At 37.2% G+C, this 19,415-nt stretch overlaps 1 protein-coding gene across 2 annotated transcripts in view; it reads left to right on the top strand.

Moving 5' to 3' along the window:
- The window catches only part of RALA (RAS like proto-oncogene A), a 72,325-nt gene that overhangs the window by 35,346 nt on the left and 17,564 nt on the right, over nucleotides 1-19,415 (top strand). For both annotated transcript variants that reach the window (XM_081147292.1, XM_081147293.1), the window contains exon 2: nucleotides 10,721-10,871. In XM_081147292.1, the coding sequence (XP_081003418.1) occupies nucleotides 10,758-10,871 (114 nt within the window). In that variant the 5' untranslated portion in view covers nucleotides 10,721-10,757. The remainder of the gene's footprint in view (nucleotides 1-10,720; nucleotides 10,872-19,415) is intronic.

The raw sequence follows: 19,415 nt of genomic DNA, 5'->3' as shown, positions 1-19,415 counted from the left end.
GGAACACAATGGCTCAGATTCCATCTTGGTCGCTTGCAGTCCTCCTGGGACACAAAGATAGAATTGCTTGCGGGTCTCCTGAAGTCAGGACAGGTCCAGTTATACATTCCAGTCCCTGGAACAATAGCTTTCTACATGCATTAATTACCAAGCTTATCAACTATATATCTAAACCTAAAAATATTTTAACTTCCTGAGTTCCCCATCAGTTGGTGTTAATTTTATTTTTAGTTATGTACTCTTTTTATTACATTTTATAAATAATGTTAATGTATTATATTATTTACCCTTTGAAATCTCCTGTTTATAGCAGTTTTTCAGTTGATTCTTTGGCCTAAGCATGAAATCATATTACCAGTAGTATAATGCTTATTTACCATTTTTCTCTAATGTTATCAGATACTACTCCCAGCACGATGCTAAAAAGAGTGATGATAGTGAGCATTCTTATCTTATTCCCGACATTAATGGAAATGCTTTTATTTTATCATTAAGCATGATTATAGTTTTATGGTTTGGGTTTTAAAGTAGCCTGTTTCTGTGTAAATGGGAATAAATTTCTACTTTACTAAGTGTTTTTATAAGCAGTAGACTTTGAATTTTATCAACTATCATTCCAGATCCTGTAGAAATAATCATAATTTTTCTATTCATATAGAGAATTATATTGACTTTCTAAATTATAAAGCCATTCTTGCATATCTGATTGAATTGCACCTAGTCACTTTGGTTTATCTATCTGGTAACTTTTTTTTTCTTTAGAATTTTTGTACCATATTCACACAGTAGGTTAAACAATTTACTTTTCCTTTAGTTTCTCTTTGTTAGCACTTTGCATCAGTGTGAAGCTAGCTCTCTGAAAAGAATTTAGAAGCTTTCTCTATGCCCTGGACATTAAATAGTATTGATGATACCTGTTCTTTAAATGTTTAGAAAAATATACCAGTGATATTATCTGTGCCTGGCAATAAACCTAAGTAGTCTTAAATCCCTTATAAAATAGAATTCTTATATAGTTTTCTTGGTCAAGTATATTCTAAATCTTCTGAATTTGTTTATTTTATACTAAATTCCTAGGGTTTTTTTTTTATTGAGCAGATATTCTTAACATAGATAGGGAGTGTCATGTGTGAGTTGTTTATATGAAATATTTTTCCAGCTTGAAAGTGAGTCACCAGTTTGGCTGCTATCTGCTTGTGATTAGTAATGGTTTGTAATGATTTGATAGGGACTAAACTTTAGTGAGCATAAATCTTTAATAATGCACTACTCGAATTAGAGGTGAGGGAAATGCTTTTTTTTTCAGTCCTCACCTGAGGATATTTCTCCATTGATTTTTTTTTTTTTTTTTTTTTTTTTAGAGAGAGAGTGTGGAAGGGAGGGAGGAGAAAAGAGGGAGAAACATTGATGTAAGAGAGAGACATCAATTGGTTGCTTCTTGCACATGCCCCAACCTGGGCTAGGGATTGAACCTGCAACCCATGTATGCGCCCTTGACTGGGAATCAAACCCAAGACCCTTCAGTGCACAGGGCCACGCGCCAACACTCCAACCAATGAGCTACTCTGGCCAGGGTAGGAAATGCTTTATTTAATCTCTAGCAGCAAGGAGTGTGTTGGCAAGAACATTTACCAGCTAATATTTTTATTAGACTAAAGCTTAATAATAAGTGTCTTTATTATGAAAGTCTAAAGCAGATAATGAACTCTGAAAATACAAAGGCCATTGGGTATTTTGTTTTTAGTGGGCAATAGAGTGTTTGATGGTAATTTCTTATCGAGTATTGGAGAACTAGATCATTTGTTAGAGTATTTCTTGAAGTTTAAAATAAAGAGCTTAGAGTATGGATTGGAAATTTGTCGTCTGAAGTGCCTTGACCCACTTTCTGTGTGTGGTAGGCTAAATAATGGCCTGACAAGATACCCATGTCTGAATCCCCAGAATCTGAATGTTACCTTCTGTGATAGAAGGGACTTTGCAAATGTGATTAAGTTAAGCATCTTTAGATGGGATGATTATTTTGGATTATCTGTGTGGGCCTTAAATGTAATCACAAGTTCCCTTAAAAGAAGGAGGTAGAGGAGAAGGCTTTATATATGACCCCAGAAGCAGAGATTGTAGTGATGCAGCCACATGCTAAGGAAAGCCAGTCTCTAGCAGCAAGAAACAGATTTCTCTCCTGGAGCTTTCAGAAGGAACCTGCCCTGGTGACACCTTGAGTTTAGCCCCTTAAGACTCATTTTGGATTTCTGGCACCCAGAACTGTAAGACAGTAAATTTTGTTTTGTTTTAAGCCACTATAATTTTGTGGTAATTTTTTACAGCAGCAACAGGAAGCTAATAGAGCATGGGTACCCGTCAACTAAGCATATGAGGGCAAGGACCTAGGCTTGTGGAATTCAACTCTGTATCCCCAATGCCTAGAACAGTGCCTTACATAATAAGTTAGGCACTCAGTATCTTTGTTGATGGAGGAAAGAAGGAAGCATGGGGATGAGGGAGGTAGGGAAAATCAGGTAATTCATAATTTAAATGAACATTGTGAACATGGAGTACGTGACCATAGTTTCTGAATGAAGCAAAGAAAAACAGTAAGTTTGAAAACTTGAAGCCCACTCATAACCAAAAAGATTCTATAGCATTATTCTAGGACATCACTTTTAAAAATAGAACAGTAAAAGAGAGAAAATAATTGAGGAACCAAATAAATCAAACAGTTTGAAATTCAAGACTCCCTATGTCGTATGACTTGAAGGGGGGAAACAAATGCTTGCACACACATGGAAAAGTCATATTTAATTAAAATTCAGGTTCAGTCCTTCAATTCCTAGAGTATTTAAGGTGCCAAGAAGGTAGTTAATTGTGCTTTTTGCTAAGTGAGTGCAAGGAATAAATGGGCTTACATTATTGGTTTATGATTAATTTCAATTTTATTTTTAAAACAAATTATATGTTCATGTAATATAAAAATCAAAATGGTGTACAGCAAAAAGTCACCATTCCTCATCCATCCATCAGTGACTTAATTTCCATCCTCAGAGGCAATCTCATGTTAGCATTTTTTTATGTCAGATATATAAACAAGTAAATTAGTATTCATTTTTTCTCATCTTTTTATGTAGTTCATAGCATACAAGGTACATTGTTCAATATCTAGTTTTTTCACTTAAAACAATATGTTTTAACTGCCTCCACATAAATGGGTAAAGAGCATATGGCCATGTGTCCCAACTGACACTTCTGTTGCAATCAATGAATGTGCCTGTTTTTCTGCACCAAGGATTGACAGATTGTTTTCTGCAAACAGTTTAGATTTGTGAGCCATTACACTCTGTTTCATGTTTGTCTTGGTTTTGATTTGTTTACAACCCTTGAAAAACATAAAACCATTCTTAACTCACATTCAAAAAGTATACCAACAGGAGCTATAGCTTGGTGAGCCTTACCATACATATTATTATCAATCTGATGAGTAACACAGTGATATCCCAGGGGCATTAAAGATGGTGGCAGACTGTGTGGAAGCTACACTGACACTCTCCTGGGACCAAACTGGAATTACAACTAAAATATAGAAACACCACCCAGAATAATCAATTGCAACTGAAAACTATCTGGAGAGTACCATCATAACCAAGGACCAAAAGTGGAGACTGAGTGGAAACTGGTAGGAAGTGCAGAGACATGAAAGGACTGGTGGGGCTCCCACAGGCAGCAGCTGAAGGTCCCGAGGGATATATCAGCTCTGGGGGGTTCCCACTGAGGACTCGGGGGTCTAAACTCTAGGCTGGGCTTCCTAGCCAAGAGCACCAGAACAGAGAAAGGTTCCCACATAACATCTGGCTGTGAAAAGCAGCCGGGTTTCTGTCTGCCGGGGAGAGATGGCTGGAAATGCACCCTCTTAAAGAGCAAACACACAAAGTTTCATGTGCAGCCACTCACATTGGGCTCCAGCAGAGGGAGGTCAGAGTGGATTGAAGTTATGTAAAGAGAATATAGGGTTTGGGGCTCTGGAAATAGAACTCAGAGGGCACCCCTTTGGAGTCCTGTGCTGAGTCATTCCCCCACACTGCAGAGGGCATCTTTCTCAGGGAGAAAATATGCTGCTTTTGCCTCGGGGGGAAGCAATTGCCCCACCTTGCTGGAAAACCTTGCTCTACCTTAAGGAGTTTCTGCAGCCTGAGGCTCATTAAGAGAATCAGATTGGTCATCCTGCAGGCAGAGGCAGACCTCAGAGTGTTTTGAGTCTTTGCCTGATCTGCTTCTGGATCTGGGCCTTGGAAAAGCAGACTTTGGTGTGCCTCTTGGTCCTGTCCAAATGCACCCAGCACCACAGAGGAGACCTCAAGCTGAGGGTTGTTGATAGCTCCAAACAGGATGCTCAAGGCCAGCCAAAAACTGTGTGACATTGGCCTGCACCAGAGACCCTCCAAAAAGACTGAGAGTCCTAGCAGATCTACCTAATAGAACAAACTCAAACAGGCAGCCAAAATCTGGAGACAAAAAACAAGCCCCAAATGAAAGAACAAGAGAAGTCTTCAGAAAAAGAGCTAAATGAAATGGAGATAAGCAGTCTATCAGATACAGAGTTCAGAATACTAATTGTAAGGATGCTCAGCAGCATGAAAAAAGATGTGGAAACTGAAGGAAATGAAGAGTGACATAGCAGAAATAAAGAATACATTGGAAGGAATAAATAGCAGATTAGAGGAATCTCAGGATCAGGTGAGGGAATTAGAAGACAGGGTGGAAAAAAAATCACTCAATCAGAGATCCAAAAAGAAAAAAAAACAATTGAAAAACAGGAGGACAGTTTAAGGGAGTTGGGGGACAACATGAAATGTAACTATTTGCATTATAGGAGTGCTGGAAGAGGTGGAAAGCAAGGTTTAGAGAACCTGTTTGAAGAAATAATGGCAGGAAACTTCCATAATCTGGTCAAGGAAAAAGTCACACAAATTCAGGAGGCACAGAGAGTTCCAACCAAGAAGAATCCCAAGAGGCCCACACCCAGACACATCATAATTAAAATGCCAAGAATTCAAGACAAAGAGAGACTATTAAAGGCAGCAAGAGAAAAGCAATCTTACCTACAAAGGAGCTCCCATAAGGCTGTCAGCTGATTTCTCATCAGAAACTCTACAGGCTAGAAGGGAATGGCATGAAGTATTCAAGGTAATGCAAAAGAAGGGTCTGAAACCAAGACTGCTCTGTCCAACAAGACTGTCATTCAAGATAGATGGTGAAATAAAGAGCTTCCCAGACAAAAAAAGACTACAGGAATTTATCACCACCAAACGAGAATTGTAAGAAATGTTAAAAGGACTGCTGTATTTAGAAGTAGAAATCGAGAGAAACATAGGCATGAAGAATTAAAATGGCAAGAGATTAGTATCTATCAATAATAACCTTAAATGTAAAACAAGTCTCTACAAGTTCAAGAAGATTGAAATTGCATCAAACATCTCAGATCAAAATGGCATGAAATTAGACATCAACTACAGTAAAAACACTCAAAAACATTAAAACATATGGAGGCTAAATAGCATGTTATTAAACAGTGAATGGGTTACCAATAAGAAAGATCAAGAAAGAAATCAAAAACTTCCTGGAAACAAATGAAAATAAACACACAACAACCCAAAATCTATGGCACACAGCAGAAGCAGTCCTAAGAGGAAAGTTCATAGCACTACAGGCATACTTCAAGAAGCAAGAAAAATTTTTAGATAACTGACTAACTCTACAACTTGAAAGAATTAGAAAGCTCCCATGTGAAGCCGTCTGGACCAGGGCTTTTGTTTTCTGGGAGTTTTTTTTATTACTGCTTCGGTTTCGTCAGTTGTTATTAGCCTATTCAGGTTTTCTGATTCTTCCTGATTCAGTTTTACATGATCTCACTCATATGTGGAATCTACTAAACAAAATAGACTCAGGAACAAAATAGATTCAGAGACACAGAAGCATGGAACAGACTGATGAATCTCAGTGGGAAGGCAGGGGTGGAGGAGTGGGTGGGGAGAGATTAATCAAAGAACTTCTATGCAAATATGCATAACCCAAGGACACAGTAGTGTGGCGAAGGCAGGGTGGGGCATGCTGGGTGGAGGGGATCAATGGGGAAAAAACGGGCAGATATCTAATACTTGCAACAATAAAAAGATTTTTTATTTTTTATTTTTATTTATTTTTTTTTTTTAAATATATCTTTATTGATTTCAGAGAGAGGAAAGGAGAGGGAGAGAGAGAGATAGAAACATCAATGATGAGAGAGTCATTGATTGAGCCCACAACCTGGGCATGTGCCCTGACCGGGAATCGAACCCAGATCGCCTGGATCCCAGGTCGACGCTCAACCGCTGAGCCACGCCCGGCCGGGCAAAAAGATTTTTTAAAATATAAAACAATTAAAATGACTCCCGGCAAAAAAACAACAGTGTGGTGTCCCGATATAATTTTATTTGTATTTCTCTTATCAGCAAGGCTGAGAATATTTAGAGCCATTTGTATTTCCTTTTCTGTGACTGTTCATATTTTTTGCCCATTTCTTTGTCGTTGCTGATCTTACAGTAACTTTTTTTACATAGGGAAATTATCTCTTACCTTTGAAATGAATTGTAAATATTTTTCTTCAGTTTAACATTTTCTTTTTACTTTGCTAATTGAACATTTTCAAATGTAAAAGTTTTTTTATTTTAAAATTTATCAAACTTGCTTTATGACATTTTATGTTTTACATTTTATGTAAAATTTATGCCTTCCCCATTCTTTTACATTGTTGTGAAGAGACTAGATCCAACTTTATTTTTTTCCAAATGGCTCACCATTTTCCCAGTACTATTTATCGAATTATCTTCCATGTTTTCCCCCTCCCCGTTTGAAATGCCACCTTTATATATATGTTCTATTCCATTGATCTGCCTAGATAGGTTTGCTTTTGAATTCCAACTCAATAAATCAGGTATGTGTTCATATTTCATTAAAGAAATATAGGTTCCATTAATAAGGAAATAACCAAATCTTTCTGTTACCTGCACCTATACCCCCATTCTTTGCTTTACCTCACCAATTACAGAGAAAGTGATGTCCCTATTCCTGTGTGCCCTGGTCTCCTCTCCTGGGTTCATACCTAGGGGTACTTTGCTCGTAGAGCCATCCTCTCCTTCTTCATTAATTTCTGTCTCTTAGATGATTGTCACATTACATCTCTACCCTCACCCCTGAACTCCAGATTAGAACATCCAGTTTCCTATTCAGCAACTCCAGTTGGATATCTAGTACACAAGCAGAACTTAGGATTTCTTTCCCAGACATGTTCCTTCCTCATCTTTTACCACACATTCAGATATTTTTAGAAGTTACTTTTGTTTTTCCCCATCTAGTTAACCAAGTCCTGCCTACTGTGTCTCTCAAAGTATCCCAAACCAACATAGTGGTTAGGAGAGCCAGGCTGCCTCAGTTGGAATCCTGGCTGAGCCTTGAGCAAATCATCTTCTGTGACCCAGATTCCTCATCTTTTAAGTAAAGTTAAAATGGTATATATATCATTGGATTGTTCATACATGAAATGTGGTGCCCAACTAAGTTAAGATGTAAAAGGTGCTCAGAACAATGCCCGTCACTTAGTGAAGACTCAGTAAAGGTTTGTTGTTATCCCAGTATAGATGGTATTGGTACTTATACCAGTACTTGTTATAATGGGGCAACTAGTGTTAGTGCCATTTCTGCTGCTGCTACTACTGCCCAAACCTCTGTCCTCTCTTGCATTGCCTATGGGATAGCCTTCTGTGCTTTCAATTCTTATACTTATAGCATCCATTCACATACCAGCCAGGGTAATTTTTTTAAAAAATAAATGAAATTATGTCACTATCCTGCTTAAAAGCTCTCCAGAGTCTTCTCATTACCATTGTAATAAAACTACATTTTCCCACAGCCTTCAGGGCATTTGGTCATTTGGCCTCTCCTACTTCTCAGTCTCACCTCCCAAGGCTCCATCTACTCTTACCTTCTGTTCCCTAGAGTATGACAAACCCTCTGCCATCTTAGGTGTTTGTATTTGTTACTCCCTGTGCCTGGAATGCTCTTCCCTTGGAGCTGAGTTCTTTATAAAATTCAGATCTTGGTTCACATGCTCTCTCTTCAGATAGCATCCTTGACCTTTCCAGTTAAAGTAGCCCTTCCCCCCTACTTTTTAATCCCATTGCCCCCTTATTTTCTTTGTTGCACTTAGCATGAAAAAATGGAATTTTCTTGTATATGTGTGTGTGTGTCTGAAGTTCCAGGTAGGTAGGGGTTTTGCTTATTTACCATCAAAATAGCGTCTAGACTAGGGATTGGGAGCTAAATTGTAGAATACCAAGGTTTTGAAGTGGGGAGAAGAGTATATTTTTGGAGGGAGCTTTTCCTGAATAGCCTCTTGAAAATATGGGATGTGCAGCTCATAATTAGGTAATAATTGCACTTTGGAAAACTGTCTTTGGTACCCACTGCCTTTCCTAAGTCACAGGCTATATTTAAATTGTTCTAGAAGGAAAAGTGTTTTAACCCAGCTGGTGTAACTGCTAAATGTTTTGCTTTAAAAACTGCACACACACAATTTTAGGGTATTAATTGATATGGTAACACCCTGAGTTCATGTGGTACTTTCTGTTTTGAAAATAAAGCAGTAGTTACGTAGCTGTGAAATGATTACAGCTGCCAGGCAAGGATCATAAGAGTAAGAGAGTAATTTCCTAATTTATTTAGGCACACCTGCAACAGCATGCTCTATAAACTTGGTATTTTTCACTTTTCATTACTTATCTGAAGTATACTATTTTCACTATTTCTGAGCAGGGATACTCGTTCAGAATCTAATGATCATGTTCTTGGTATCTAGGAAAAAGAAAGACTCGATCCTGTTTTTTGAGTTGAATTGAACTTCTAGCCTCCAAGCATAGATTCTTTATCATGTTTCACATTTCAAGCTGCTTCTGCTAAAATGATTATGATATAATGATAAGAACAGGATCAGAAATTACATATATAGTATGATCTCAGTTATTCTCTATATAGATTAAAAGCAGTCTCAAAAGATATTACCATGTTCTTGTTAAATGGATAACAAGATTGGGGGGTGTATTTCTTAATACTTTTCTGTATTGGCAAATAGGCATATGGACATAATTTCTAGGTGCAGCATAAAGCAGTGCCCAGGTCTTGAATGCCCTGTACAGGTAGCGTGAGAGGCACAGATTCCAAGCAGACTGTCCTTGCCCAGACTCGTGATTGAGTCTGTCGTAGCAACAGCTACTTTACACCAGTAGTGTTTAAAGCACTTGTCAAAGTTAAGTCAGACCTCGAACATTTATTTGTTCATTCAACGCTTATGAACTGAATGGCTGGTTTTGTCAAGCCATGTTAGTTACATTAAGTATAAAGTAACCCAAATAGACATGGCCCCTGTACTCCAGTTACTTCTGGTATATTGGGGAAGAAGACCCCTATTAAACAATGAACACACTCAAGCAATTTCAACTTGGTAACAGTTATGAAGGAAAAGTATCAGGTACTATAAGGAGAGAACAAAGGGCAGGGGAGAACCTAATTTAGATTCAGAGTTTCAGGTAAGGCTGAGACCCCAAAACAGAGGAGTTAGCCAGCTAGACTGAGAATGTGCCAAATGGAAGAAACTGCATAGCAAAGGCCAAGAGATGGAGAAGAGTATATGAAGAACTGAAGGGGACTAGTGTGCATCTGATGCAGCCAAACTGGGAGAGATTAGCACAGTATAGGGAGGTAGGCAGGATGGGGTGTAGTCCTATGAGTTGCAACTTGGGAAAGGTGTGTCTGTGGCAAAAGTAAGTCAAAGAGATGATGAGAAGGAAGGGTACAGTCCCCTGGGTCTTCTAATAAGAGAAACTCTCCTTGCTTGTCCTCTACACAGACTCAGTGTTTGTTGTGACCTCATAGCCTCCTTTTCTAAGGCCTGGTACCATGGCCAAAGGTAACTGAGTGCCATTAATGTACCTCACCACTACAGCTTCTGGAGCAACCTGGCCTTTCCACACTGAGCACAGGCATGTAGTAAACAAATGATAAATGTTCCAAGGAAGGGCACACAAGATCCAGGCCTTTGAATGTTTGTTTATTGGCCATCCACCCCAAGGTACAGCGACGTTCCAGTGATGGGATACTTGGGAGTTGGGGTAGACGGTGTTGGATTCTATTGATAATTCTACCACCAAATTGTTGGGATGCAGTTTCTTCTTTTCTAAACTAAAAGTAAGCAAGCAAGCTTTTTAGTTGGCAGTCTTTTTTGTTGTCCAGTTTCTTACTGGAATTAGAAGAAACATCTCTTCAATTATTACCAATAAAGGTTAATATGAAAACAAAGTGATCATTTAGCCAGTTTTCACAGTCTGTGTGATTATATTCTCATACAACTCTATTATCGTCAACATGTAGTTTTACTGGTAAGTTTTCACTTTTGGTCACAGCTCATTACTGAAAACTATTATAAGAGAAATGCCCTTGAGTTATATACTTGTTTTATTGTCATGGTTTTCTCTGGTAAGTTGTTCTTCCCTTAAATGAGCATACTTCATTTGCCATCTGTTTAAAATCACTGCAGGATGAAAACTAATTTCTTGAAGCATACGGATATAATATCTCTTTCCTTTACTGGAATTCTGAAGAAGAATGTACTGAGCATTACTTATTCTCTCATTCTTTTTAGATTCTTCTTAATCCTTTGGTGAAAACTCTGATACAGGATGGCTGCAAATAAGCCCAAGGGTCAGAATTCTTTGGCCTTACACAAAGTCATCATGGTGGGCAGTGGCGGTGTTGGCAAGTCTGCTCTGACTCTACAGTTCATGTATGATGAGGTAAGTGCTGATTTTATAATAGATATCAAAGTTTGGGCTTTCAGAGAGTATTTCTCTAGCTTAGTTTTGGTGCTATTTTGGATGAATTCCTTGAATCCTTGAAAGCTATTAATTTTTTTTTTAATTCAGAGCCAACATTTGTGCACAAGTTTATATAACAAGTCAAGAACTCAAGATTCATAAAAACCTTATGCTTTAAAAACAAAACAGAACTAGAAACAGTACCTATTTTTAAGCAATCTAAATTTGGCTTTTTATTTTTAGTGTTTAATGGTAATTCTCACATTGAATTAATAGAAATGGTGAATATACTACCTCGTTGAGACTTGAGGTTCACATACATAAGTTGTCCTGTAATAACTTCAGTGAAAAAGTTCTTTATTGTGTATTTGGCATGGTACTACATTCACCATTAAACAAGTAAAGGCTTTATCTCTAAAATATAATTACTAGACAGGTTAACAGATATGTGTGCATGTAGGATATTATTAGACTTTTTCGATCCATATTAAGCATTTATCCTCAATTCTTCTTCCTCCCAATAGAAGCAAGGTTTTATGGTTACTCTTTTTTACCTAATCCTAATATCAGTCCTGCATGGTAAATAGTGGTATCCCCATTTTACAGATGAGAAAACAAACCCTCAGAGAGGTTACCCAAGTGCTTAAACCTGGTCTCTTGAAAAAAGTCTTGCAGATTTTTACCACCCCATGTCTCCTCCTGTTGCATCCTTCTATAGCATTTTTTTCATACACACAAAAGTTTTAAATCCATCAGTTGTCCTGCTTGTCAGTGACTGTAATAAAAAATTTGGACAGAGGGAAAATTGAAATATGAAATAGTACTTTAAATGAAATTACTAATTTATTTGTTCAGTTATGTTGTCCATACTATTCTTTTTTTAAAATCAAAGTGTACAAACTATTTACTTTTGTCAAGTGATAAGAATAATGGTTTCTTTTTCCAAAAATTAAGGCTTATAAGATGTTTTTCCACAAAATTCTTGCTCTAGAATCTTAGTTAACATTTTTAATCATTGCTTTCTTTTTTAAAAAAAATTTATTTTTCAATTCTAATTGACATACAATATTACATTAGTTTCACATGTCCACCATAGTGATTAGATATTTAAATAACTTCTGAAATGATCACCCTGAAACGTCTAGTACCCATCTGACACCATACATTGTTATTAAAATATTACTAAATATATTCTTATGCTGTACTTTACATCCCCATGACTGTTTTTATAACTGGCAGTTCGTACTTCTGAATCCGTTTCACATTTTTACCCATTCCACAAACCCCTTTCTGATTTAGAGACCATCAATTTGTTCTCTCAATATTTATGAGTTTGTGTCTGTGTTGTTTATTATTTTATTTTTATTTATTATTCCATTGTATATATGTACCATATCTTCTTTATCCATTCATCTATCAGTGGACACCTAGCTTCCTTCCATATCTTGGCTATTGTAAGTAATGTTGCAGTGAACATAGGGATGCATATGTCTATTCAAATTCATGGTTGGTATTTCTTCAGATAAAAGTGGAGCATATGGTAGTTCTATTTTTAGTTTTTTGAGGAACCATCTCCATACTGTTTTCAACAGTGGCTGCATCAATTTAGAGTCCTACCAACAGTGCACGAAGGTTCTCTTTTCTACACACCCTTGCCAACACTTGTTTGTTGATTTATAGGTGATAGCCATTCTGACAAGTGTGAGGTGATATCTCATTGTGGTTTTACTTTGCATTTTTCTGATGATTAGTGACATTGAGCATCTTTTCATATGTCTATTGGTCATATGAATGTCTTCTTTAGAGAAATGTCTATTCAGACCCTCTGCTCAGTTTTTAGTTGGATTGTTTGGTTTTTTGGTGTTAAGTTGTATGAGTTTTTTAGGAATTTTAGATATTAACCTCTTATTGAATGTATCACTAGCAAATATATTTTCCCATTCAGTAAGCTTTCTTTTTGTTTTGTTGATAGTTTTCTACTATGCAAAAACTCTAGTTTGATACAGTCCCTTTTTTTTTTTTTTCTTAAATCCTCACCCAAGGATATTTTTTCCATTTCTTTTTCAGAGAGAGTAGAAGGGAGAGAGAGAGACAGAGAGAAACATTGATGTGAAAGAGACACATCGAGTGATTGCCCCCCACTCCCGCCCTGACCAGGGCTGATCCTGCAACCGAGTTACGTGCCCTTGGCCAGAATCGAACCTGGGATCCTTTCAGTCCGCAGGCCGATGCTCTAACCACGGAGCAAAACCAGCTAGGGTGATACAGTCCCATTTTTTATTTTGTTTCCCTTGTGTGGGGAGACATATCAAAAAAAATATTGCTAGGACTGATTTCAAAGAGTTTAATGCCTTTTTTATGTTTTTAATTCATTTTGAGTTTATATTTGTTTTAGTTTTAAAAAGTCTAGTTTCATCTTTTTGCATGTTTGTCATTTGCCCACCATTTATTGAATACACTGTCTTTATTCGATTGTATATTCTTGCCTCCTTTCTCATATATTAGTTGACAATAGAAGCATGGCTGGGCTCTCTAGTCTGTTACATTGATCTTCATGTCTGTTGTTATGCCAGTACCATGTTGTTTTGATTACCATAGCCTTGTAGTGTTTGATTACAGGTAGCATGATACCTCCAGCTTTATTCTTCTTTCTCATTATTGCTTTGGCTATACGGATTTATTGTGAATCCACATACATTTTAGGATTCTTAGTTCTAATTCTGTGAAAAATGCCATTGGTATTTTGATAGTGATTGCATAGAATCTGTAGATTGCTTTGGGTAGTTTGGGTATTTTAACAAAGCTAATTCTTCCTAACCATGAGCACAGAATGTCCTTCCATTTGTTTGCATCTTCTTTTATTTCTTCAATGTCTTCTAGTTTCCCAGGTATAGGTCTTTTACCTCCTTGGTTAAGTTTATTTCTAGGTATTTTATTCTTTTAGATTCAGTTGTAAATGGGATTGTTTTCTTAATTCCTGAGAGTTCATTATTGGTATATAAAAATGCAAACAATTTCTGAATATTAATTTTGTTTCCTGCTACTTTGCTGAATTCATTTATTAGTTTTAATAGTTTCTTGGTGCATTCTTTAGGATTCTGTGTATGTAGTATCATGCCATCTGCCAATAATGAGTTTTACTTCTTCCTTTCTAACTTGGATGCCTTTTATTTATTTTTCTTATCTGATTGCTGTGGCTAGGACTTCTACTGCGTTGAATAAAAGTAGTGAATTTGAACATTCTTGTCTTGTTCCTGATCTTAAAGAAAAAGTTTTCAACTTTTCCCCATTGAGTATGATGGTAGCTGTGGGTTTGTCATATATGATCTTTATTATGCTGAGGTTTATTCCCTCTATCCCCACTTCATTGAGAGTTTTTATCATGCGTGGATGTTGGAATCTGTCAGATGCTTTTGCATCTACTGATATGATCATGTGATTTTTATTTTTATTTTATTTATGTGGTATATCTATCATGTTAATTGATTTGTTCACTTTGAACCAATCTTGCATCCTGGGAGTATCTTCCACCTGATCACAGTGTATGATCTTTTTAATGTATTGCTGAATTCAGCTGGCTAATATATTGTTGAGGATTTTCCTCTATGTTCATCAGGGACATTGGCCTATAATTTTCTTCGATTTTGTTATCAGGGTATACTGGCCTTGTAAAATGAGTTTGAGAGCCTTTCCTCTTTAATTCTTTGGAATAGATTGAGAAAGATAGGTGTTAATTCTTTGAATGTTTGGTAAAGCCATCTGGTTCAGGACCTTTTTTGTTAGGAGATTTTTTATTACAGATTTGATTTCATTAGCACTTTAATGGTCTGTTAAGATTTTTTGTTTCTTCCCAGATCAGTCTTGGAGGATTTGGTGTTTCTAGGAATTTTTCACTTTTTCCAGGTTGTCCACTTTGTTGGTATATAAACGTTTGTAGTATTTTCTTACAGTCTTCTTATACCTGTGGAGTCAGTTGTCGGATCTCTTTTATTTCTGATTTTAATAATTTCAGTCTTCTCAATTTTTGCAATGTGAGTCTGGTTAAAGGCTTATCAGTTTTGTTTATGTTTTCAGAGAACCAGCTCTTGCTTTCACTGATCTTTTTTAAAAAATTTATGCTCTGATCTTACCATTTTCATCCTTCTACTCACTTTGGGCTTTACTTGTTTTTCTAGTTCCTATAAGTGTAAGGTTAGATGGTTTATAAGATTTTTGTTTCTTCTGTGGTAGGACTTTATTGCTCTAATTTCCCCCCTACAACTGCTTTGATTTTGGGTTGTGTGTTCTTTTTCACTTGACTCAAAGTGTATCTTGTGATATCTTTCTTGATCTCATTGTTTAGTAGCACATTACTGAGCCTACATGTGTTTGTGTGTTTTTCAGTTTTCTTTTTGTAATTGATTTCTAATTTCATACCATTGTGGTCAGAGAAGGCTTGATATGATTTAAGTCTTCTTAAATTTATTGAGACTTGTTTTATGGCCTGACATGTGGTGTGTTCTGGAAAATAATCTGTGCACTTGAATGTATATTCTGCTTCTGGGTGAGATGCTCTAAAAATACCAATTAATTCACCTTTAGAGGAATGGCCACCTGAGAGATCCCCTTGGCTTTTCTCTATGAATTTTCAACAATTTATTTATTTATTTATTTTTAAAGTATATCTTTATTGATTTCAGAGAGAGGAAAGGAGGGGGGGAGAGAGAGAGATAGAAACATCAGTGATGGGAGAGTCATTGATCGGCTGTCTAGCCCGCAACCCAGGCATGTGCCCTGACAGGGAACCAAACCCTGATCTCCTGGATCCTAGGTCGATGCTCAACCGCTGAGCCACGCCCAGCCGGGCGAATTTTCAACAATTTAACCAACTATAATTCAACAGACAAGACCCTTGTCAGTACCGAGGCATCCCTGAGAGACCCGCACATTGAAACATATAAAAGTGGGCAACCAGGAATAAGTGAGCAGACAAGACAGGAGGAAAGCTAAGACTGCCTGCACACGCAGCCACTGCAGCCAAGAGCTCCCACCGTGGCCAGGTAGAGGGGAGGAAGCAGGCGGTTCCCTCGGCTGGCGGGAACAAAGAACTGCAGAGGCAGTCCAGCAGGGCAAGGGGAGTGAACAGAGACTGAGCTAGCAGATGCCTGACCAGGAGCATGGGGTCCTGCTACGCAGCTGTCCACTGTCAGGAAGAGGTGTTTCTGACAGATGGAACCACAGAGCCCTGAACTGCTGTTTCCCTTTGTGACTGATCTCTGCGTTTGAGTTTGCAGCAGAACCCCATGAAAGTCCAGGGTCCGGAGTCACTCACCATTATGGCAAGGGTAAAACAAACCCTAACCCCAAGCAGCGCAGCTGTAACGTCTTGCAAAAGCTATGGAGGTCAAGTCAGCGAGATCCCAGAGGTAAAAAAATCTCACAGTTCATCCCCGTCTACTGGAAAATAGTAGAAAAACCACTTCAGAGAACCCTGCTATAGAAGGGATATTTGTGCCTAGTCAAAGGAGAGGAGTAAATACCATAAATAACGATGGTAACGTGGATGATCAGAAAGAAAATGAAAAATCCCCAGAAAACAAGCTGGAACACATGGAAATATGTGATATAAATGACAGATTTCAAGATTGCAGTTCTGAAAATACTCAACAAGATGGGAGAACATATAGGGAATTCATTGCACTCAGAAAACAAATCAGTGAACAAAACAAGTACATTACCAAAGAGATTGAAACTTTAAAAATGAATCAATCAGAAATCCTGGAAATGAAGCATGCAATTAAGGAGATTAGGAATGACCTACTGAGCATAGAAAACAGAGCCAACCAGATGGAGGAAAAAAATAGTGATTGAAGATAGGAATCTAAAAATGGTACAGAGGGAAGAAGAGAGAGTACTGAGCATAAAGAAAAATGAAAGAGCTCTACAAGAACTACCGGACTCCGTCAGTAAAAGCAATATTAGAATCACAGGCATTGCAGAAGAAGAAGAGGGAGAAGGGAACAGAGAGTCTATTCAAACAAATAGTGGATGAGAACTTACCAAACCTAAGGAAAGAACTAGATCGTTGAATCCAAGAAGCAAACAAAACACCTAGTTACCTCAATCCAAAAGTCAAGGACCAGATTGTGTGAATTCTACCAAACATTCAAAGAAGATTTAAAACCTTTGCTTCTCAAACTCTTCCAAAAAATTGAAAAAGAGGCAGTACTTCCTAACACTTTTCATGGGTCCAGTATAACCCTGATACCAAAACCTGGCAAGGATAACATGAAATAAGAAAACTACAGACCAGTATCTGTGATGAATACAGATGCAAAAATCCTAAACAAAATACTAGCAAATCAAATACAGCAGCACATCAAAAAGATAATGCATCACGCTCCAGTGGGGTTCATTCCGGGGACACAAGGATGGTCCAACATATGTAAATCAATCAATGTAATACACCACATTAACAAAGGAAACGATAAAAATGGTATGATCCTATCAAGAGATGCAGAAAAAGCATTTGATAGGATACAACATCCATTTATGATTAAAACACTCAATAAAGTAGGAATAAAAAGAAAGTACCTTAACATAATAAAGGCCATATATGATATACCCTCAGCTAATATCACACTCAGTGGTGAAAAGCTGAAAGCTTTTCCTCTCTGAGATCAGGAACAAGATAAGGATGTCCACTCTCACCACTCTTATCAACATACTTCTGGAAGTCCTAGCCAGAGCAATAAGGCAAGAGAAAGAAATAAAAGCATCCAAATAGCAAACAAAGAAGTAAAACTCTCACTTGTTGCAGATGACATGATTCTGTATATTGAAAACTCTACAGACTCCGTCAAAAAGCTATTAGAAACAATAAACAAATACAGTACAATTGCAGGATACAAATTCAAAGTACAAAAATCCATTGTCTTCCTGTATACTAACAACAAAACTTCAGGAAAAAAATAGAAAAAGCAATTCCTTTTGCAGTTGCAATGAAAAGAATCAAATACCTAGGAATAAACTTAACAAAGAACAAGAAAGACCTATATACTGAAAATTACAAAGCATTATTAAAACAGATTGAAAAAGACACAACAAAATGGAAAAATATCCCGTGTTCATGAATTTGTAGAATCAACATAGTTAAAATGGCCATATTACCCAAAGCAATATACAGATTTAATGCAGTCCCCACCAAAATACAAATGTCATTTTTTTAGAGAATTAGAACGAGAAATCAAATTTGTATGGAATCAGAAAAGACCCCAAGCAGCCATAGCAATCCTGAGGAAAAGAACAAAGCTGGAGGTATCACGCTACCTGACTTCAAATTACACTACAGAGCTATTATGATAATCAAAACAGGATGGTATTGGCACAGAAACAGACACACAGATCAGTGGAAGAGAATTGAGAGCCCACATATAAAACCACATATATATAGGCAGACAGTTTTCGACAAAGGAGTCAGAAACACACAATGGAATAAAGACAGTCTTGAATAAATGGTGCTGAGAAAACTGGAAATCCACATGCAAAAGAATGAAACTGGATTACAGTTTGTCCCTATGTACAAAAAAATTAACTCAAAATGGATTAAAGACCTAAATGTCAAATCCAAAACAGTAAGTTACATAGAAGAAAACATAGGTACCAAACTTATGACCTTGGTCTTAGAGAACATTTTGTGAACTGAACCCCAAAGGCAAGGGAATTAAAGGCAAAAATAAATGAATAGGACTATATCAAACTTAAAAGCTTCTGCACAGCAAAAGAAACTGACAACAAAACAAAGAGGCAGCAAACTAAATGGGTGATATTAGCAAACAGTAGCTCTGACAAAGTTTTAACTTCCAAAATATGCAAAGTACTCATAAAACTCAACACCAAACAAACAACCCAATCAGAAAGTGGGCAGAGGACCTGAACAGACACTTCTTCCAAGAAGACATATGAAGCGCCAATAGATATATGAAAAAATGTTCAGCCTCACTAGCAATTAAGGAAATGCAAATCAAAACTACAATGAGATACCACCTCACACCTGTTAGAATGACTATTATCAACAAGACAAGCAATAACAAGTGTTGGAGAGGTTATGGAGAAAAACGAACCCTCATTCACTACTGGTGGGAATGTAGACTGGTTCAACCACTATGGAAAGCAATCTGGTGATTCCTAACAAAATTAAGAATAGAACTATCATATAACCCAGCAATTTCTCCTGGGTTTATACCCAAAAAACTCAAAAACATGTATTTGCAAAGATATATGCACCCCTATGTTCACTGCAGCATTATCCATGGTGGCCAAGACATGGAAACAACCAAAGTGCCCTGCAGTAGAGGACTGGATAAAGAAGATGTGGTACATGTACACAGTGGAATACTACTCAGCCATAGAAAGAATGAAATACTGCCATTTGCAGCAACATGGACGGACCTTGAGAATATTATGCTAAGTGAAATAAGTCAATCAGAAAAGGCTAAGAACCATATGATTTCACTCATATTTGGGATATAAAACTGAAACTTG

Source organism: Miniopterus schreibersii, assembly GCF_964146895.1.
Source record: "Miniopterus schreibersii genome assembly, chromosome: 9".
Taxonomy (NCBI): domain Eukaryota; kingdom Metazoa; phylum Chordata; class Mammalia; order Chiroptera; family Miniopteridae; genus Miniopterus; species Miniopterus schreibersii.
The sequence above is the reverse complement of the archived record's forward strand: the minus strand, read 5'-3'. Positions and strand labels throughout refer to the sequence as shown.